At 41.9% G+C, this 23407-nt stretch overlaps 1 protein-coding gene across 1 annotated transcript; it reads left to right on the top strand.

Moving 5' to 3' along the window:
• Positions 1-10273: 10273 nt before the first annotated feature.
• Positions 10274-23156, top strand: LOC307261081 (protein sprouty homolog 3). Its single transcript, XM_080041521.1, has 2 exons — positions 10274-10475; positions 21691-23156. Exon 2 carries the CDS (start codon positions 21768-21770, stop codon positions 22680-22682), a length of 915 nt encoding a protein of 304 aa, XP_079897647.1. The 5' UTR covers positions 10274-10475; positions 21691-21767; the 3' UTR covers positions 22683-23156.
• The last annotated feature ends 251 nt before the right edge of the window (positions 23157-23407 follow it).

The following is a 23407-nucleotide window of genomic DNA, read 5'->3' as shown; positions in this document are numbered from 1 at the left end:
CTGAGTTATTAAAGAGTATAAGATTGTGGGTCAGAGTCGCCCAAATAGGATGCTGTTTTCAACCCTTAAAATCTCGGCCGGATGTAGTAGACATCCGGGTATTTCTAACCATACTAAATCTGGCCACAAGAATCGGGACATCATAAAAAAAAATTCTACCATACTAAATAGACGATAGTATGGGGATTGGAACTCAGGGCAAGTTACTGGCCCCCTGTATAAAAACTGCAGTTCTCCTTGTGTCCAGCAGAGGGAAGCATCTCCCCTCTGTACCCCTCTCCTCTCTCGGGGTCAGTGAGTGGAGCTGATGGAGCAGAGACACAGAATGAGGTCATAGCAGCTCTGTAGGGCTTGGCTCAGTTGGCCGCTTGTCAACCATTTTGACTTCAGTCACTGTTCTCCCATAGCTAGCCCGCATGGCCACAGAGAAAGTCCTGACTGTCCCTGACATACAACCAGGGCCCGAGATGTATAACAGATTACATGAAGAAGAAATTAAGTGATAAGATTACCAAGAGTTAGTTGCTTTAAATGATTGCACATACTGAAATACTGGTGATTGGATTCGGCATAAGAAGACATGGGGGGGGGGGGGGGTATATGTGGAAGATTATAATTTTGTATTTTTGTTTTTATAAAGAATGAACATTCTTAACTTTATAGACTTTAGTTCTGTATTACATTGTATTTGAAAGGGAACACAAAGTAAGTCATCAGAAGCAATACAACTAATCTTATTCATTTTGAGAAATGGTAAATTCACGTAAATGTGTAAAGGAACCAAAATAAATCCTAAGGTAATTTGGAGTCGGCACAATAATGCAATGATTTATTTCTGTGATATTTCTCTTTGAGGTGTGTGTCTCACATGTTTTAATGTTACATCTCAGCCTGTTAAATGGCTAGTACAGGGACTGATAATGTATGGTATTATTATTTTAAAATCAGGATTAGTTCAAGGTAAGGCTGAAATCAGTCTCCATGTTTCCTCTCTCCTCACTGACACATTTCTGGGCTGAATCGATTATGCAGCCCATTCTATGTAGGCCTCATGCATTAAATATGAGGAGTCACACTGAGGAAAAAAACCCCAAAACAAACAAAAAAAACATGTTATAAGTTATTCAACCCTGGATTCATTCATGACATATTATTTAATTTTTTTTGAGAATGGGGTTTTTAAAGGGTATATTTTGTGTTTGGTACGGTTAACTGCACCCAAATCATGAAGCCAAAATTACAGCAAAATCTCACTCCATTTCTCTGTTGCTTTCACTTTATTTAAAAATAATACTTTTTCCCCCCTTCATTTCCCATAAAAACTAAATGTTCCCATCTGATGCCCCTCTATTAACGGGCAAACTTCACTGTCTGCGACTTTTAAATCAAATCAACCAAATCAATAGTATCAAACTGAAAAAATTATCAGTTTTCTGATCAACTGAACAAGGTATAAACATTCATTAACACATTTTTGATACTTGGGGGCAGCAGAAACAAGCACACGCTTACAAATGATAATCTATAGCGGACAGATACACAGCGACACTAGCAATTATGTTAGCCCTTTTTCCAGGCTACCGGGCGAACATCTGAGGGAAATATATCCGTGTGTATATCTGACTTTATCTGCTAAATGCTCCACAATATTCACTAGCTATTCTTTAGCTGCTGTGCCTGGAAACCATGTCGATGAGGGCTGTGAGAAATGAATCAAAATAGTTCTGTTGTCGGGCGTAACATTGCCAAGATAAAGAGCTAAGAGAAACTGGATTTATTCAAATTTCGTCATTAGGCCTACTTGCATTGTTAGTAGGTAGTAGGCCTATACATTTCAATACTAACAATATAACACATTAGCTTATAGCCATTTAAGGTTATGGTTAAAACGAAACAACAGGGACGTTCCTTTGGAAACAGGAAGCAAACAAATATTTTGTCGACCCAATGTCCATCCACCCTGACCTTGTCTCTAGACTGTTTGGCTCTGTACTAACGTCATACGATTTCCTCCATTGAGAGCAATGGAAAAGTGTTTCATTACCTTTTTGGCCACTAGCTGTGTTTGCCACTTAAAAGGTGGAGTCTGCGATTGTGGAGAATGCTTGTTGGCAAAATCACTTTCAGTCAAAATCAGTGAATATCTCCTCAAGATCCACAACCTGGCTGTACTTTCTGTGCACTGAAAAACAATCCAGTGTTAGTAGAACACAGCCTAGGCTCTGTATATAGGCATGTCACTGGCTACGGTGGACCCTGTTTCTTTACACACCCTTTATGTACATACCAGTTTACAGGGCCTAGGCTGTGTATAAACACTGGATTTTTATTTTTTTTGACACAAAAGTGATTTTGACAACAAGCGTTCTCCAGAATCACTGAGTGCACCTTTAAAGGTAAAACGTTTTTTGTTGTTGTTGATTTTACTACAAACACTGGTGCTGACTTTCTTGGACGGACAATCTCCAACTTTTTCTTCGACACATAAACTTTTCTCTTTCGCACACAAACACAAGCTTGTTTAATATATCGCACCCCCCCCCCCCCCCCTGCACGTTTATGTCTTTTTTATATGAATACATACTTTTACTCCAATGCTCTCTCTCTCTCTGTATCTCGCATACCACTTCATTCTGTCACGTTCAAGCGTATATGCACCATGTCTGATAATATATACACTCTCTCTCCATCTCTCTCTCTCTCTCTCTCTCTGTAAACCCAATATCCTCTGAGGCCCGGGGGTTTTAGAGTGTAAAGGCAGTGCAGAGGCAGGAAGAGAGAGACTGCATTATCCACATCAAAGAGCCAGAGTTAACAGCCATAATCAATGCTTCCCCATTACGCACTCCAGTCTACCTCCCTCTCTCTCTCTCTCTCGCTCTCTCTCTCACACTGTCCCCTTCTCTCTCTCTCTCAAATTCAATTCAAATTCAAAAAGGGCATGAAAGTTTAAAAAAAAATATTGCTAAAGCAAAGTATCAAATACAATACAATAAGTCAAAATATTCAGACAATTCTCTTTCTCACACAGACAAACAGACACACACACACACACACACACACACACACACACACACACACACACACACACACACACACACACACACACACACACACACACACACACACACACACACACACACACACACACACACACACACACACACACACACACACACACACACACACACACACACACACACACACACAGACACACACACACAGACACACAGACACACACACTGTCCCTCTCTCTCTAATCAGATCAATATGTTGTATTGGTAAGAATGGAAGTATGATATTAATATTGGGAGGGGGGGGGTTAGGGGGAAATATAACAACACAAGGTGGCAATGCACAGAACAATAATTGTACCTAAACAACCTCCCAAAATGTTTAAATGAGTAATATGAAATTAAACTTTTTGAATTAACTAGAAAATAAAATGTCAGGACAAACAACGGATACCTTTGTTTGTGACAATGTTTTACAAACTTGATTTTGACACCAATATGTGTGTGTGTGTGTGTGTATGTATGTATGTATGTGTGTACTATACTGTATGTTTTTAAGTGGAGTGGATCCTCACTTCACTTGCCAAATGTACCAGAAGGGAGTATCATTGCAGACAAATTTGTGTCAAGACAAATTTAAACTTTAAAGAAAAGCTATGGTCTTATTGTGTCACTAAACCATGGTCATAACAAAATCAGAGGTGGCTTAGAAGACGACACACAGACTGATTAAACTGTGCAATAGTAGGTATAATCTTCTATGTTCATATAGGGTATGGGTTAAAAAATGCAAACCAAAATCACAGTTTCTGTGTATGTCATCCTTATTGACCCCCTCTCCCCCACACAGGCAGGCCTATCGACCCCTCTGTCCAAGTAACCAGGCCCCATGCCCGGGGTCAGTGACCCACTGAAGCACCCTACCCCGCTATGTGGGGTCAGGAAGTGTGTGTGTGTGTGTGTGTGGGTGTGTGTGTGTGTGTGAGAGAGAGAGTCAATGTACACACACACACACACACACACCACCACCAACCCCCCCCCCCCCCCCCCCCACACACACACACGCACACACCACCCACTTCCACACTGGTGCACAGCCAGGCATTTGTGGAGCAGAAAATGCTGCAGCCTCCAGTGATGCAACTCCTACAGCAGTACAGTATTCAGCACTTCTTCTGTTCCTCCATGCTACAGCCAACCCGCTCTCACACATCTCACAGTGAGACTGGGTTAGCTACAGCTTGATAATCCTCTTAGATCACCTGAACTGGATGACTGTCCAGGTTGTATCTAAATCAGTCTGGATATTTTCACTTTTCCACCAGTCACTTTTTCAGCCTCACACTAACTTCCTCTCACCACCCGGCCAGGGAAGCATTGACAGCTCTCATCTTTCATCCGTTTATTCTTAATGCTCCTCTGTACACATTCAAAGCTATTCACATGTTATGGTGTGAAGAAAGGCAACACACTGTGCGTTCCAAATCACATACTCTTTCTTTTTACTATTGCGCATACTACAGCTGACTAGAAAAAGTAAGTAGTTTGCATGCATTATAGGCATACAATCGGGACATACTTTTACTTTCATCATAATGCGCCTTGAACATGAGTCTTGTATGTGTATTGGAACTCAGCCCCAGTGTTTGATTGATTGATTGATTGATTCGAACTGCTCAAGCAGCCAAAAGTTGTGTGAAAATTGTATTTTTGTTTGGTGTTATTCAGGTTCATTGGAATAGCATTCAAGACCAATACTTTGTTCAATGACTATGTATCTTTAAAACTGTTAATAATAGACTCCAAACTCCACCCTATAGCACCACAATCAGACCACACCGTACAGTCCACTAGACCAACTATATCAAAATAGACAGTAACCATGACATACACTGAGCACATGGAAGCCCCCCCCCCCTCCCTCCAGAAGGGAGTTCAAGTACCTTTTTCAAGTAAGTGTTGTTTTCCAAATTTTGCAAAGTGAAATAAAACACTGCAACCTGTGACTCTAGATATTTTCTTATTAAAGCTATAGTACGTAACTTTTTCATGAGAATGAATGTTTGTTCTATTCAAGCCATCGCCAAACGAGTTGACACAAAGTTCTATTCAGCTCCACCAAACTCTCTCTGTATTTCTCAGTATGGCAGAAAGTGCCCAAGAAATTGTTCAGTTGTTGATTCTACTGCTAAGAAAAACCCTGGACGTTCAGCAGAAGGTATAACATCCATGCACGATCACGGTAGGCTTACCTCATTTAGAAGTGCCGACATTGTTGTTGTAATTACTCATGGCGACAACAGAAGTCACTCACTGTAGCTTTAATAGTTTGAGTTTTTTCATTGAAACTTTTTCTAGATATTTTAAATCAACAGTATGTAGTTTTGTTGTAATCTTATATTTAAGTAGAAAGGAAATGAAAGGTGCACGGAATGACCTGCAGTGTGTTGGTGCATAATGGAGTTACACCGTAAAAGATCCTGTGAGCCTATAGAAAATCTCCGCCCTATCTCTCTTTTAATGTCTCGGCTCTGGTTTGTTTCACTTAATTCTATCTCCCCATCTCCTGATCCATCCATCAGTGTCTCTCTTGGTCTCTCTCTCTACAGTATCTATCTCTCTCTCTCTCTCACACACACACACACACACACACACAAGTTTGTACAGCTATACTTGTGAGGACATTGACATTGACATTTCGCATTCCCCAGCCCCTTACCCTCACCTAGAACTAAATGCCTAACCCCAACCCTTACACTAACGGTGACTAACCCTTAATTAATGCCTTCACCAAGCTAAAATTTGCACAGCTTCACAAAGGTGCCTGTACAAGTACACACACACACACACACACACACACACACACACACACACACACACACACACACACACACACACACACACACACACACACACACACACACACACACACACACACACACACACACACACACACACACACACACACACACACACACACACACACACACACACACACACACACTTCGCAGGTCTCACGTTGGGTCTCTTTGCAACTAATTTTCACATCATCCCTTCTCTCTCTCTCTTTCTCCCCTTGATTAGTGAGTGTGTGTGTGAGTGAGTGAGTGAGTGTGTGTGGGCGAGCGGGGCTAGCCGCTGATGCACTCCTGGTCATTAATAAAAGTTTTATACACAGTCAGGAAATGCATTTGAGCCCCGGTGGCTGGAGCTCCTCTCAGACACACAGGAAATGGACGCTTGGCCGACAGCCAATCCTGCTATTTCAGGGCTTTGTCCGGAGCCAATCAAGACCGGCCTGGTCAGTTAAAGGATAAGTGGCTTGACTCTTTCTCTACACCCCAATATCAGCGACAATTAGGAGGTGTGGGTGGGTTGGTGGGGGACCAGGGTGATGGGACCTTTCTGAAAGACGAGTGAGGACAACAAGAAAAACTGTAAAATTGTGAAACTATTTTCTATTTGGCAGATATGTTTAGGCACTTTTGATATCCAAATTTTTTTTCAAGGCAATCTGAAGTATGCCCGAAATTAAATCACAGATTAAAATGATTTGTGTCAAACCTATATGAACTATATAGAACGGCAGTGAACTGTGTTTTGCACAGATGATCATTACTGTTGGACAACGTGCTTAAAGCTGGGGTATATGATTTGGGGAGAAAATAGCAGTTGGGATAGAGATTTGAATCCAAATACCTCAACCGCTCCACTTGTTTGGTCCCTCCCTTATGGTCCCTCCCTGACACGCTCTACTACACCAACAGTCGGTGCCAAAGTGAATGGACAGTCCCAACAGCCAATAAGAACAGATAATTGGAGCCTCGCTCTGATTGGTCAAAGTGTACAGCTCATGTTAACTTTGACCAATCAGAAATCATATACCCCAGCTTTAAGCTGTGCACACCTGACCTTACAAAGCGGATGGCCCATGGGTGTTTTATCAGGTTACTAGATTATTGTATAATACAATCTATCATTGATTACTTAAATGGCTGATAGCTGCTGCTTTAATCCAACCTTAATCCAAACAGTCTGGAGTTCATATAGTTTAAACATTTACATCATTCTTCAACCTATAACACAATAGGTATCAACCAACACCATGAAATTGCTCGGCAACTGTCATTCCTGTCGCACATATATTCATCAGAGCAGTTTCAAGATGAACCACAGGGCAACAAAAGCGAGAAATGTCCTTTCACTGCATGTCTGACGGTTCAGCCCAGCACTTCAGATAAAAGCATCAAGTGAAAGGCATGTGTTTGTGTGTGTATATGTGTGTGTGTGTGTGTGTGTGTGGAAATGTTTGTGCAGTATAGCTCATGTGAAAAAGATATACTGTAATGTGTTGTGTAAGTTGACACCCATGTGCTTGATGGGTGGGACACCTCCCCATGTTACTGCAGCACGATAACACACCACCAGATCTCTCTCTCTCTCTCTCTCACACACACACACACACAGGAAGAGTGCATCCAGAGTGGAACGCCGGCAGAAATGAATGACTTTGTCAGCTGTATGCTGTTAACCAGGCCATTTGACATTGATCCCTGCCTGACCCAGAACATGTCCCCATCTATCTCCCTCAATTACTATCTCTTTCTAGCTCTCTATCTCACACACACACACACACACACACACACACACACACACACACACACACACACACACACACATACACACACACACACACACACACACACCTCTTTTTATGTGATTTAGCTCATTTACGATGCAGGTCACATGTTAGAGAAGCAATATTTAAAAATCAATCAAACAAACAGGCAAATAAAGTCAAAGGCATGCTTGTATGCTTCCATTCAAGAACATAATAAAATATTAATAGAAAAAAACTTGAATGTAGTTTTGATTTCTTCTACATAATCACATTTTCTTTGTCCCACTCAGTGTGTCTCTATCAGCAGTTTGTTTCATCTCAGATATGTTCCTCAACAGGAAACAGAGCTCCCCCCACCCCCATTAGGAACCAGTGTCCGGTTACTTTAATGTGTGTGTGTGTGTGTGTGTGTGTGTGTGTGTGTGTGTGTGTGCGCACATTTGTATGCTTACACTGGTGTGTCTTGCTATAGTCAGGATGGCTGCAAGTTGCTGAGTAAGGGCACAGACCGAAAAGAGACAAAAGCAAATTCACACTCACGCTTGAGAATCCACACACACACACACACACACACACACACACACACACACACACACACACACACACACACACACACACACACACACACACACACACACACACACACACACACACACACACACACACACACACACACACACACACACACACACACACACACACAGGAAGAGGTTCATTTTACAATCATGCAGCATATTGTCAGTGATGTCACTTGTCCTTATGGAACGAGTGAATGAATGAAAATCTCCCCCCTCTCCTTTTCTCTTCTGGCCCAACCACAACCAAGCACATCATAACCAGAACATGTGGACAAGGTTTAACATATGAGTAGACTAATTCAGAGTGCCAAAGAAAAATAAAAAGCAAGCAATGATTTGCACTTTGCACATTACAAATCTACATAAAATCTTGACAGCGGGAATTTTTCAGAAAACTTCCAGTACAAGTACCAGGCACTGCAGCGCTGTATTTGATCTAACTTAGCAATATAATTTTTATGACTTTTTCATAATTGTTTGCATAGTTATTTGTTGTCTTTTGTTACAAGTTGAATTTCTTGTTGTGGGACAATAAAAAAAACTGTGTTAGCTTCTTCATTAAGATTTTGGAGGGGCCTCATGAATTGGTTTGGTTTAACTGCACTTTCAACTAGTTTTGAATGTGTGTATTGTTAGAAAATCATTTATTCATGTAATAGACTACAGTAGAATGTCATTGTGTTTATATAACTGTATTTAGAGCATCACATTTAGACTACAAAAAAAAGCTGAAAATATGCATCGAAAAGTAAACGTGATTTCAGACAAAACTTGTTCCAGTTAGCGACATGGCCTGCTAGCTTGCTATCTGCTAGTTAGCCAGCTAAGTTGGCAGAGTATTATGGCTGGCTAGCAGTAGCATTTTAATGATTAGCTCGCTAACTATCCAGTTAACTCATAACAACTATAATCACTATGTTAGGCTTCAAGGACCACATATTTTTCTTTACAGCCCGAACCAATTTTAACAAGATGTCATTTGGAAATGTGTAGTCCTCTCATTCCACCACAAACTCAAATCAGTTTCAACTCTCATGTCTAATTAAACTGTATTCTGTATAAAGCCAGTAGCTGGATTCCGTTATATCGTACCAGTGTTTTGGTGGAAACTTTCCTTGAGCTTCCAATAAAACAAGCTGAGAATAAAATAAAAGATTAAAAGTCATCCATTACTACATTTATTTGAGTAAAACACAGACTTCTGCCCTGTCATGTTCATAAAGCAGAACTGAAGTGAATTAAATTCAGTGATGGGAAAGGGAGGGGAGAGAGAGAGAGAGGAGGGGAGGAGGAGGAGGGACCGGAGTGTGTGTATGTGTGTGTGCGTGAGTGTGCGTGTGTGTGTGTGAGTGAGAGAGAGCCAGAGAGAGAGGAGTGCATCCAGCTCCCAGTCATTCATCTCTCGGGGAGAGGAGAGGAAACTACCGCAGGACGGGGAAAAAATAAACAGTTTCTAATTTTGTTTCGAAAAATAGGAAGATTTTTAGTTTTTTAAGTTCCGAGTTCAATCTCTGACTTTAGAAAAACCTTTTTTTTATTTCCCCAAAAATAATTCTGCAAGTATATATCTACATCAATCCTTCTACTCTGGGTGGAGAGTACCTCCTATTGCATCTAAGGACACTTTACTCCATTCTAAAAAAAAACTGCCAAACTGCAAAAACTACAAAGCGCTAAAGCCTGTGCACGTTTTTGACGGGACGCCTACATCACAAGCATCCTCTTGCAACTGGAACATCTTCACAGCTTGGAACCGAGAGAGCTGAGAACTTCAATGCAGCGTGTGTTAAAGGGACAGGCTGCTGCTGGTTGATTTGGGAGGTGGTGTCCGTCTTCAGAGGGGGTGGGGGGGACGCCCGGGGGGAAAACTCCGGGAAGAGGAGGAGGAGGAGGAGGAGGGAGGTGCAGGGCGCGTCGAGCAGCCTATCACTCCCTACACACACCCTTAAGACAACTGGGCAAAAGCAATCTTATCAAATTACAGTTAAGGGCTATCAAATATATGCATGTGCATTTTAGCAAAGTAACCCCATTGCATTAAGGCAAGATTTCGTTTTTTTTGAATTATTTTGATTACAAAAGTAGATTAAGGTCCAGATAAATTCATTTCTTGGATGCACAGACATACTACAAGTCATTGAAGGGAAACTGTAGGGATATTAAAGGAATAGTGCGGGTGATTTGTCAGTGGCACACCACGGATACACGGACATACAGGACGCCCAACACGCCGCCGCAGAATGGATCTCCCTCAAATCAGAGGTAAGCATGAATTCATCCTGTCGCCATCTCATCCGCTGATGATGATTTGCATGACCTTGGACAGAAAAAGTTGCATTAGGTTTTTTTTTAATTTTTATGGAAAAACTATGAAGAAGAGTTGACGAGTTTTGCAAACTGACTTTGCTTCTTGCGATAGGATTTTATTCAAGTTTTTTTTTACACATTTTAGGGCAGCTAATGCAAACGGATGTTGGACATAAAGTATGGTTCATAAAAGTTACTTAATCGATATTTGCATGTACATTTTCTATCGATTTTGCTGCATTGCAACCTTCACACTAAAATGTTGATATTTTTACAGCCTTAGTTCTAACCATCTTACATTTATTGTGAGATCAAGACAAGATTGACTTCTGGTATGACATGACACAGAACAGGTTTATTTCCCTATGAAACCGGTGTCAACTCCCAAATCCTCTGCAGACACACAGACTATATGAATGAAGACCCAATTGTTTTAAGCCTTGACACGACTCATCCAAATCTTCCACATATTCTGGTGATTTGTTCAAACGGATCAAATCCCTGTCCCATATTTCATCTGTTCACTCGGCTGTTGGATGGAACAAAAGTCAAGGGACGATGTAGTTTTTGCTTCATGTTAAATCAATTTTAAATTCACTCAATTTCTTCTTTTACTTCTGTTACTTCTCGCCTTTTTATCTGGATGGATGTCTGTCTGTCTGTCTGCAAACATAACTGTAACTTTCTTTACCATTTCTGGCTATCGTTTCATTAGTACCGAGGGTGAATAAGTCATGTTGTACAATTTGTGTTTTTTAATGACTTTTGGAGTAAGTTAGACGACTTTAAGCAAACTCTTTTGATTCACTTGGAGGCGTGAGGGAGCACGTTTCTGAACAATCCTCAACAGAATTAAAAAGTCGTATTAACCAGCTGTTAGGCGGCACGTTAACATTAGGCTCAGTGTGTTTTAGCACATTGTTTGCATGTGTGTGTGTGTGTGTGTGTGTATGTTATGTGTGTGCAACTGTGATGGGGACATGTGGGGTTGGGATTGATTGTCCTCAAGGTCGGATGCAGAAATGTCAATAACCATCTCCGCTAGGCTGGGACTGTAGGGGCGGGTGGATGAGCAAATGATGGGATGGACTGATGGGCGTGAGTGTGTGTGTGTGTGTGTGTGTGTGTACGGGTGGGGGGGGGGGGGGGGGGGATTGCCAAGGGACAGTATATGTGTGGAGTGGAGGAATATGGCGGATAAATGAATGAATGATGAAATGGACGGATGCATGGATGGATGGATGGATGGATGGTGGTAGGGAGGGGATGAATGGAGAATGAAGGGATTTCTTATGCCACAGTAAAAGGCGATAATGCACTGACTAATGCACTGTACAACCACACACTTGTGGAGAGAGAGAAAGAGAGAGAGATACAGAGAGAGAGAGAGAGAGAGAGAGAGAGAGAGAGAGAGAGAGAGAGAGAGAGAGAGAGAGAGAGAGGGATTCACAGCAAAAACACTTTGTAAAAGAGAGAGAAAAAAAAAACCTGGACTGTCACCACATTAATGCACTGCGGTCTTCAAGCAGCGAGTTATCTAGCATAATCTCAGATCCATAAGTGTGATAAAACATGATAAAAACCATCAAAACATTGTCAGACATTGGGAAGGATTTCTACCTGCTCCGCCATTGTAGGCGCATACACATTCACCCATCTGTCGCTCTGCGAGTGCACCGTCAGTGAGACGGGTGCCAGTTTGTAGCCTTCTCTCTTCTGATTGGATACCAGTTTCGGGATCCCTGAAAAGTTTATTTGCCGATTACATGCAGAGCGAGTGACTGAGAGATCGGCTTTATGAAACGCGCACACTATATAAGTGATCACTGTATGAATAAAGAGCGATTTAACACTTTTATTAACATAAATAAATTGCTTACTTCAATTTTAATGCTTTAGCGTTGGAGCTATCTTTTAAGTCGATCCACTACTGCTGCATAGACAGTGAAGACTTTCTAAGGTTAGGAATAAATACAGAAAGTAGCTGGATAATTTAATGTGCAGGGTGAGCAGGAAAATTAACTATCGAAGTTGTGCTTACGTTTTTGGTTGTAGTTCCCCTGAAAGCCACTAGATGTCACAAAAAACACAACTACATTATTAATATTATTACTATTATTAGACAAAACTAAAAATCTTAAGGCGGCTATCCGGAATTGTGGTTGGCATTTTTTTTTTTTTAACCATATTTTCTGACATTCATTGGACTAAACCAATAATTGAAAGAAAAAAAGGAGCGATTATCAACACGCCGTCCTAACAGTCTATTTCTCTTTTTTATGATTTACGAAAATATGCATCTATAAGAACATCCAAGGCGTGGATAAAAAGTTCTCCTGCAGGGCCTTGTGATTAATTGTCTTTGCTTACCAAGGCGTATATTTGCAAAAAGTGCTTGTTTGGCAGATCTTTACGGCTACAGTTCTGATGGTCACAGTTTACCCCAACTCAGCTTAACCCAGTCTAATCTCCTTTGCCTACATTTGACATTCTTTCTCCAACAACTAGCACAAAGCTTGTTGTGATAGGTGTTCCCATGATCTGAGCTTTACAATATGTCTTCAGAGACAACAGCCTTTATGTCAAACTATGATCGTGTGATGGAGGACAGTTCCCCAACATATCGTGGAAGCTGTAGTGGGGTTAAACAGTGAGAAAAAATGGCAGCTGTGACTACTGTTACATTAAGTCACTGGTGGATGGAATTATTCAGAATTACTCAGGATGAAAATGTTCAACCGACATGGCCAACAACAATGGCATTTTGTATGTGTATGAATGACGCCTTTGTGATAACTTAACAGCAGTGCAAAGGAAGTGGAAGATCTCGATTCACTTTCAAAATCATAATCAACAAAATAATGTATACAGGAAGTCTCAATTTTCAATAAATTATGGAAATAAGGAGACAGTTTGCTGCCAGCAGTAGCCAGCAGTTACTCATTCAGTGAAACAAAGTGAAGCAATTTGAACCTAGAGGTCAAATGACACTTGATGAAATCATGTCCATCTGAAGTTTCAGGGACTTGCATCACACTCCCACTGCAGCCTGGTTGTCCAAAAGCTCCCGAAAAAACTGTTGATGTTGGTGTGTTAGTGAAGGTTTGTGTGTGTGTGTGTGTGTGTGTGTGTGTGTGTGTGTGTATGTGTGCGTGTGATGGTCCTTCCACAAAATAGGTGAGAGAAATGTGGATTCTAACATGAAAGGACTTCGAGGGAGAAACTGGAATGCTTGTGCTTTTTAGGAGCTTCAGGGACTTTCATTGAGAAAACCCTCCACCTGTAAAACCAAAGCATTGCACTGCTCATAGTATCATCCCCGGATCACATACAACTGAGAGGTTGATAGCTTAAAGACAAAACGGAGGTTGGAGTTAAGCTACTTTTTTTTTAAGAAGAACATAAAAAAAAATTGGCATCGGACATTGAAAAACATCTGGCGATCAGTTTGTTTTTTCCTCCGCAGGGAGGACAGTTTTACACATTGTGTAACTAAACAGTGAAAGCAATCACACCATAAATCACTGAAAGAAATGTCTCAGACAGTAAATCTGTTGCATTTCAGTATCATGTTTTCATTCTTTTTTTTTTTGCACATTATTATTCTTCCAATATTTGTAATGAAGCCAGGATTAAATCTGGGCAAACATGATAAATACTATGGTCCTATCATGTGTGTTATTGTTTTTAATTTAACTTAACGGCTCAAGGGGATTGTTGCGTGACAATTTGGTATTACTCAATTTGGGTGACTGTGTCATTAAATAATATCCAAAAACAACTGGGACTTCCTCCCCAGCTCTCTCTCTCACGCTTTAGCTCCACTGTAGCGTGTTTTGATTTTTCCCATCTTTCTTATCTCTCTCTCTACATCTGGCTCCAGCACTTTCGTATTTTTTTTCATATCATTATTAGTATGGCCCTCCCTCCCTCACTCGTTCACTTGTTCTCTCCCCCCCCTGCCTGGACTTGCTGGTCTGCAGTGTCTATTTCAGTCTTTCCGTTGGGGTCAGATTCGGCACATCCGGTATCTCATCCAGTTTATTGTCATTCAATCCTGCTGTGCTCCCGGAGGGCGTCGGGAGGAAGGCCCCTGGGTCTTAGTGCCCGACGGACCTCACATGCACAAACATAAACCCGTACTTGACATAGTTAGTAGTCAAATGCTTTGACCTAAAGCATCTGCTGGTCTGAAATGGGCTTTTATGCAACTCATGACTTTATTTTATTGATTTTAATTGGAATTTATTGATTCCATGAGTGTTTTTTTTTTCTGTATTGACAGTATTTTCTTTTAAAGTCTTTTGTATCGACTTTGCATTATAGTGACATCACAGTCAAATTTCCAACAACAATCTATTTCTACTGCCTCACTTTTGATAACATTAAACAAACAAATGAACACAACTGACTCAGGAATACACATCTTTTTTCCCCCTACACATTCAAATGAGCTTCAATTCATAACAACACACCACAGTCATCATTTCAATACAAATCTAATGTCTTGCACATAGGAGTTGGGTAGGTATTCAACCGGTATGTTTCAGAGCAGATTAAAAAGTATGTTTACTTCAAACATATCGTAAGTACGTTGACAATACTCAAATTAAGTAAAAGGGCAAAAAAAATTTAACATCCAATGCTGATGTTTTTGAAATTATTCATTTTTTGCAAAGTCTGCACCTGTCAACATTTAGATTGGGGAAAGATGGTGGTCATGACAAATCAGCCATGGTTATTGTTAGGCAACCAACACATTTGGTTGAAGTCTAGGACCACTGTGGTTGAGGGCTGGTGAGAAATCAAATTTAATTGTCAAGTTTAGGAAGACTGTAGTTGAGGGTTAGGAAAAAGTGAAATGTTTATTTTAAACTGCCCATCCACTCCCTCGACCTTCATATCCGTACCGTCTGCTTTGCTGCATACTGGACACATTACATTTGTATACTGTGGTGAGAACCACTATGTTCATGTAAAATGAATTTAACACTCAACAGGAACATAGTGATAATTAGTTTTACTAGAGGGAGATTTACTTTACTTCCATACAACATTATATGGATTATATACCTATAGGACTAAGCTGACAGCCTCTTTTAGGGTGGTTTCAGACTTAACAATCTAATATTATAATTGGATCATAGATGGATCTTGTAAAGACTTATATAGCCCTACTTTTTTCTTAATTCACAATTAACTCATACAAAAAACTTTTACTTCAAAGTAAACTAAATTTAAATATAAATGTACAAATACTATCCCAAAAGTATTTAAAGCCCTAATTAAGTTATACATAACTATCCAAATTGTACAGCCAACAAACCTGTTAAGGTTCCATGTTGCTCAAACTATTTATTAAATACTTTGTAGAGACTGGAACACAAATAGGAAACTGGCTAGGCCAAAAGGCAGACAAGAGCGAGACAAGGGGAGTATAGGACAGGAGATGAAATGGGAGAGTGAGTGATGAGAGAGAGGAGGAGAAGAAGACAGGAAACGAGAGGAGAGGTCAAGCCCTCCTCATTCCAAGGCGAAGGGTCACTGCCTGCAGTCGCTTTTAAAATAGCCCCCGAAACCATGATGTCATGGTGGAGAGATGCAGAGATGCTCTCTCTGTTAAGAGCTCCATCGACCATCAGCAAGGCCAGGCCACACTCAGCGGAAGTCAGGGAGCCAGCGCACAGACAAGGGATCAGCAGAGTGTGTAGAGGTTCCTGTTTGCACTTGACATTTTAACCTTAAAGTTATTTCTAACTTAAAGAGACTATGAGGGAGTGTGTATGTCTCATTTTTCCTCCTATATTTATTATAAATGTCTTTGCTCGGGTCTGATTTTCCTGAAACTTAAACAAAACAATTAAAGCAGACAGACATCCTGTGTGTATGAACAGAACTAAGTCATAGCTAACTTTGCTTCATCATAGTATCATTATTAATCTTACATAGTCACATGTACAGTATATACATTACGTCATGGCCATGCATCCTGCCGTCTCTCTTTCACTTGCTTCCAAAACAAATGCATGCGCTGCTGGCACGTGCAAGCAACGATCTTTAGGACACCAGGCGCTAGTGTTGTTGGAAATACTGAGTTTGTCCAAAGGGGGCGCTAGAATGAACAAAAACTGAAAGTTCCTTGTAGCCACTTTAAGTATTTGCTGCAGATACCATGAGTTTCCTAGCTACAGCATCCTAACACTGCACTATAAACTTAACTTAAAGATCTATGTTTTGAAGCAAAGCATTAATGCTAACAGTTAAACTGCAGACAGAGGCAACCGTTAAAAACCTGGGAGTGTAACTGGTGATTGAGCAGCACAGACAGAGTATACAGTGTGTGTGTTTTGTGGAACAGAGTGATGGAGCAGGAGTGTGTGTGTGTGTGTGTGTGTGTGTGTGTGTGTGTGTGTGTGTGTGTGTGTGTGTGTGTGTCAGGGCAGAGGCTCAGTCATTACCGATACTCCCTCAGCACAGAGCTCCATCCTCAGGTTACTACTGACAGCCTCTTGAAACAGCAGCTCTTTCTGTGTGTGACCGTTTCTCTCTCTGTTTGGTTTGCCTTATTGACATCCATTTTTACATTTTACACATGCATTAAAAACATTTATCTAATTTTTTGGTTGACGACCAGAGAATTTGATTAGGAGGTTATGTTTAATGAGGAGTGTATTTGCACATAATGTTACGACTTTCTTTTTATTGTAAAAACTCCGTTGTAGTGTCAGTGACAAATATTGTTTAAGCTTGAGGTCAAACAAACATGTCAAGTGCATTTCCTTCTTTATAAAACTAGTATTTAAGTTTAGTTTCTTTATTTGTCAATTAACACAAGGTACATCGAAATTCATTCTTCGCATATCCCCTCTCAAGTTACCACACGGAGGGGAGTGCAGGGTCAGCCATTACGCGACCCTGGAGAAGTTTTGGGGTTAAGTGCCTTGCTCAAGGACACAATGGTATATGGTGGGCACTGTAGATGTCATACCAGCCACCACTAGTTTTACAAATAACACCCATCTGTCCGGTGCCGGGGATCGAACCAGCAACCTTGTGGTTACGAGTCGGACCTGTTGATCAGTTGGACAGTGTTACACCACTGGTAGGACTGTATATCTTGTTACTTACATGCACACCTGATTATTTACGTCCTTGTGCACACATACACACAACACAAACAAAGTGGGGACTCACTTATGGAAAAACAGCTCCACAATAGAACAGCAGTTACCAAAGGTCTAAAACTCCACAGGGAACTTTAAACACACATGATACCAAACACATACACAGCCCTCAGCTCCACTTGTAATGTGAGAGATGATAATGCTACCTGCCCCGCCCTCCACCATCCTCTAAAACACACCCACACACACACACACACACACACACACACACACACACACACACACACACACACACACACACACACACACACACACACACACTTCTCATCCCAGCTGTTGTTGCCAGAGAACTGATAACAGACACTCCCCAGCAGTGCCAGACTGAGCATCACTTCCCAAAACAACTGTAGATCTTAGCCTAGCCAATCAGTGTGGCCGATTTCAGTCATGTGCTGCAGTTTACAATAGTCTGCGTTTTGTTCAGTTTGAACCTCATTGCCTGCCATAAATGAAAGTGTGAAAATTGCTGTATCTTAATTATATGATTTATTTGATTAATCGTTTCAATCCTAATCCTTTTTGCTTGAGTTAAAGACCTTACATTTAACTTGAAGGTATGCTCCAACACATTTGTCCATCCTAGCTGTGATACTATTAGGGGGTTCATTCATACCCTTCCTTGACATACATTGCAGTCATTTGTGCAGTGTTGGGGGCGTTGGGCAGAGGATGGCTCAACCAGTAAGTAAACATGAGGTCATGGTAAATGGAGGGCAGGCGTCTTTCTTTTTAACAATTAGATGTGCCGATAGTCGGGCAGAGTAGGAGCGAGCCGCGGCCACCGCTCCGCCTGATGAGATTAGTCACCAGGACTCTCTCCTCTCTCCTCCGACTAATTTGAAAATGCATCCTCATCTAACCAACCTGGGCCTTCTTATCTGCTCATTTATGGCTGGAAGGGACTGAGTATCTAAGTGATAGATGCACAGAGATGCTGGAGGGTAGAGCACCTTAGGGTCAGGTAGGGTTGGGCGGTATGATCAAAATCTTTTTCAATTCATAGTACAAATCATTTTATATCATGGTAACGGTATGTATCACGATATATATATATATATATATATATATATATATATATATATATATATATATATATATATATATATATATATATATATAATATATAATATATAATATATATGTATACATATTTTTTTTTATTTCTGTAAATTCAACTAATGGCTTAAAATACTCTACTTCCATCACATTTGATTATTTTTTTTCTTTTATTTGGAACACATTTGTATTTTTCGAGTATATCTAAGGAATGAAAGACTTGGATTTTCCTGCAAGATTTGCTCATCTTTAATTTCAAAAAGCTGTCAAAACACAAATAATATTCCCAAGATTGACATATTTTAAGGTTTGGCCAAGTCTATCTGCCATTTTTTGGGGGGAAAATACTCTCCCTGTAAAGCATTGAGGACAGGAACAGGTTTTTTTTGTGTTTTATTTTTGTTTTTACAGTTCGTCTTGCTAATCACCCCTCCACCCCTCCCTCCCTCCCTCCCTCCCTCCCTCCCTCCCTCCCTCCCTCCCTCCCTCCCTCCCTCCCAGTGATGGATTGCCATTCTTATGTTTCACCCACATCCCCTCTCTTATTGCCTTTGCACTGCATTTTCCTAAGGCCACTTTTGTTTGTACTTTCTATATTTAACTGTTTAGTTGTACACAACCGGACAATAATACGAGGTGATCATTAAACGACCTTCAGTGAAATCGTTTGGGGACAACATGACAGTTTTTCTTAAGTTGTTAATGGTGGAGTCAGCAATTTTGGATAATGCTTGTTATCAAAATCAGTGAATATCTCCTCATTATCTACCTGTCTGTACTGTATACTGAAAAAAGAAGTGTTTAAACACAGCCTAAGCTCTGCAAACAGGCATGTTTCTCGCTACGGTGGGCCCCCTTTGGTTACATATCCATTGGTCAGATGTGTCTGGTGTGTGGGAGCAATAACTTAGTTTCTGAACTGCTGTACAATTGGTAAGAATTTCCATAAGGTACAACTACAGAAAGAAACTACAGGAAGTAGATTGTCTTCCTCATCCCATAATGCATAGCGTGGCTGGCTATGGGAGCTTGTTATGTCCCAAATGACTCACTGCTTCCTGCAATTGGGTCGGATCGAGTCTGGTCATGTTGACTTCCCATCTCAAACAGACTCCAGAAGAGAGCACCTCTTCAACAGGGTCTTGGTCCACTTGTTTGGTCCACTTATGGTGCCTACTTGAGTATGTTTGCTGTGTTTTCACCAGCCCAAAACGAACTGCAGCAAAGGTGGAACAAAAACCCTATAGGTTGCCTCAATTGAACCAAACATGGCCGGTGTGAAAGCGCCCTATGTCTGAATTTATTTAATTTAATTTAGGAGGATTAGGGTTAGAACGTAAAGGTGAACAGGTGTCATTCATAGTCAGATCAACGATCTAAAAAGCTTAATCTGGACACAACATCCTGATACATTACTAGTGTTTTATGAATGTATCTGTGGTCACATGGACGCGGCCTTATTTGCTGCTACTCCCTCTCACCTCCCTCCTCCATCATGATCTGAGCTGCTTCAAATGCATTTCCATTTGGCCTCATTACTCTCAGAGAGGACTGGCACCATGTGAGGAGCAGGCCAACTATCTCTCTCTCTTTCTCTGTCTCTCTCTCTCTTTCTCTCTCTCTATTTCCCATGGCTACTTGGCAAGACTGCAATTCCTTTCTGTGTCTACAGCTGAGCGTGTACGAGTGTGTGTGTGTGTGTGTGTGTGTGTGTGTGTGTGTGTGTGTGTGTATAAGAGTATGGTATAATATTGTTTATACTGCCTTAACATTCACACAAATGTGGAGAAACACACATTTTCATTCAGCTTTTCTTTTTTTCTCAAGGGTTCTGTTTTTTATGCATGGCTCACATCTGATGTCTGGGAATCAGCAGGGAATAAAATTAGCTGCATATTCAACCAGACTGGGAGCTTTTATTCAATTTAATATTTTGTTCTCATGCATTTACTGCACTCATGAGCACATTCGTATTCACATTTTAAGCATTTAGTTGCAGTATTACTGAATGATACATGTCAAGAGAATGAACCTCCACCAATGAACAACTTTTAGCATAACTTGTACCATGGCTATAGTATTTAGCACACCCAAAACAGAAGCTAAAATTATCCCATATTTGTTTTAAAAAGAAGAAAAAAATAGTTGTTAACGCCCAGTAAGGTCACAGTGTTTCACCAATGAGACAACCTAACATGAACTACTTTAACTTTACTTATCAACTGATTGTATAAAGTTTCAATTCAATTTCACTCAGTGAAATGTATCCCAATAAAGGGCTTATTAAAGCCTAACTGGCAAACTAAAAACCCTATCCTTTTAAAGTAAAGATAACATGTCTGTTGATTTACAGACAAAATTTACTTCAGAATAAAACCTGTGACGTAACAGTTCCTGTATAGTCTTTCTAACTGCTTGCGTGGTATTGCTGCCAGCCTCTATGCCGCAGGTGGGTTTTCCTCCCTGGCAGCAGCAGCTGTGTTGAACAGATGCTAAATTACAGTGTGGACTGGATGGTCGTATCTCTGGCTCTGGCAGGCTAATAATAGCGTTAGCCCGAGCAGTAGAGAACCTCAGCGGTCATGATGACATAGCTGATGGTTGTTGTGTGTGGAGGCTCTGCTGCCAAAACCATCTTTGATCAAGTGCTGCTTAAGTATTTAGAAAAAAAGCAACATGTAGGCTACTACTTGCTGTTTGGTATATTGCGTCCGCTCTCTGCTAACAATTGAGGGAAAGGCTTTTTTTTCTTTTTTTAATAATTGTATGATTTTTATGTTTTACCTGATTTTTTTGTAGCGCTAGTTGCAATGAAATCATGAAATAACTTGTATTTGTCCGTCTTATCAAAAGCTTGTTTGATGATCTGGAATCACTGAAATTAAAATTCAACATCGCTAACCACTGTCTCTCCCCGTGTGTGTCTCCAGGTTTATCTGATGTGCCGTGAGCGTCGGGAGCAGCTTGCCCCAGCCTCGGCCCTCGGCCCTGGGCCCGGCCCTCCAGGATGGACCCCGCTCAGCTGGACGGCCTGGACCTCCAGCAGGTCCCGGTGCTGTCGCTCGACCAGATACGTGCCATCCGCGCCAACAATGACTATGTGGAGAGGCCTGTGGCGCTGGAACCGGCCACGCAGACCGGCTTTTTCTACGCCCACGAAGACCGATACCCTCAAGGATTACATACCCACCACCACGCCCACCCCTCCTCCTTCCACTCAGCCCTGCCCCGCAGCCAGAGTCAGCAGCAGCACGCCCACCTGTCCCACCTGAGCCGCTCCAGCACCGTAAGCTCCTCCATGTCCCGGACCAGTGGCACCTCGGACCAGAGACTACTGGCCGGTCTGACGCCGTCCCACTCCGGCCTGGGCTCAGTGGTGCGCTCTCAGCCTAAAGGAGAACTCAAACCCGATCATCATTCGTTCGGTAAGGGCTTGACGGACGACGAGGCGGAGCTGGGCCTCCATTCGTTCATCTGCGAGCGGTGCGGTCGCTGCAAGTGCCAAGAGTGCTGCGCGCCCCGCAAACTGCCTTCCTGTTGGGCCTGTGGTCAACGCTGCCTGTGCTCGGCCGAAAGCGCGGTGGAGTACGGCACCTGCTTGTGCTGCGTGAAGGGCCTGTTCTACCACTGCTCGGCCCAGGATGACGAGGACAACTGTGCCGACCGGCCGTGCTCCTGTGCTCCGGCCCACGCCTGCTCCCGTTGGGGCACCATGGGGCTTCTGTCTCTGGTCCTGCCCTGCCTCTGCTGCTACCCCCCCGCCCGGCTGTGCCTTGCCCTGTGCCAGTGCGCTCACGACCGCGCCAAGCGTCCAGGCTGCAGGTGCAGCAATACCAACACTGTGTGCCGCAAGATCTCCGCCTCTAACCCAAACCCCGGCCACCCCTCGCTCCGTAGCAAGGCCCTGGAGAAGCCCTTATGACAGGCCTGGACGGGGGCCAGGGATGTCCTATAACTCCCCTCAGCCGTCGCCAAAGCAACGCTGTCGCCAACAAGTGCCACAGCTGACATATTGTGACGACAATGCCATTGTGACCCGCCTACCTACATACAACAAGCCAACCAATCAACTAACTAACCGTGAAGTGTGTGTTCACCTTAGGTACCTTGAATTTACTTCTGCTCCAGCCCAGGAGGGACCAAAGCTTTACTGTGCCTGTTCATGTTGGGAGACTCAATGCCTAAAAAACTAAATCCTGAAGAAGGAGAAGCTGTCGTGCTTTGCTGGACTGCCCTTCAACCTTAACCAAAACTCCCAGACAAAAATCACGTTTTGTGGTGAAGTCTGAGCGTGTTGAAATCTATTTATTTATTGTTAAGCCTCCTTCCTCCCCACCCTTTGCAAAGAGAACGCACAGAGATGGGCCATGGACCAAATCAGGAAGGAAAGACGCCCCTGGTGATTCATATGTTCTATGCCAACAGAGTTTTCTCTTCTCTGGAGAGGGAGAAGGATGGGAGATTGAGGACATAGACCACAATGTCATTCAGAGAACACTGACATACTAAAGATTGAAGTTCAATAAACGTTGTGGGCAAAGTAACTGTCAGACTGGGACTCAAAGCACCAAGGAATTAAAGTGAGAACAAAGACACTTGTAACGCACCCGTTAACAGTCTGAAACCAAAATAAGGGACCATGCACTG

The sequence above is a fragment of the Ammodytes marinus genome (genome assembly GCF_949987685.1).
Source record: "Ammodytes marinus genome assembly, chromosome: 14".
Taxonomy (NCBI): Eukaryota; Metazoa; Chordata; class Actinopteri; order Uranoscopiformes; family Ammodytidae; genus Ammodytes; species Ammodytes marinus.
Note: the sequence above shows the minus strand (reverse complement) of the source record. Positions and strands in the feature narration are given on the sequence as shown.

Coding starts and splice junctions, on each gene's coding strand:
- LOC307261081 (XM_080041521.1), top strand. CDS start 21,768: ATGGACCCCGCTCAGCTGGACGGCCTGGACCTCCAGCAGGTCCCGGTG.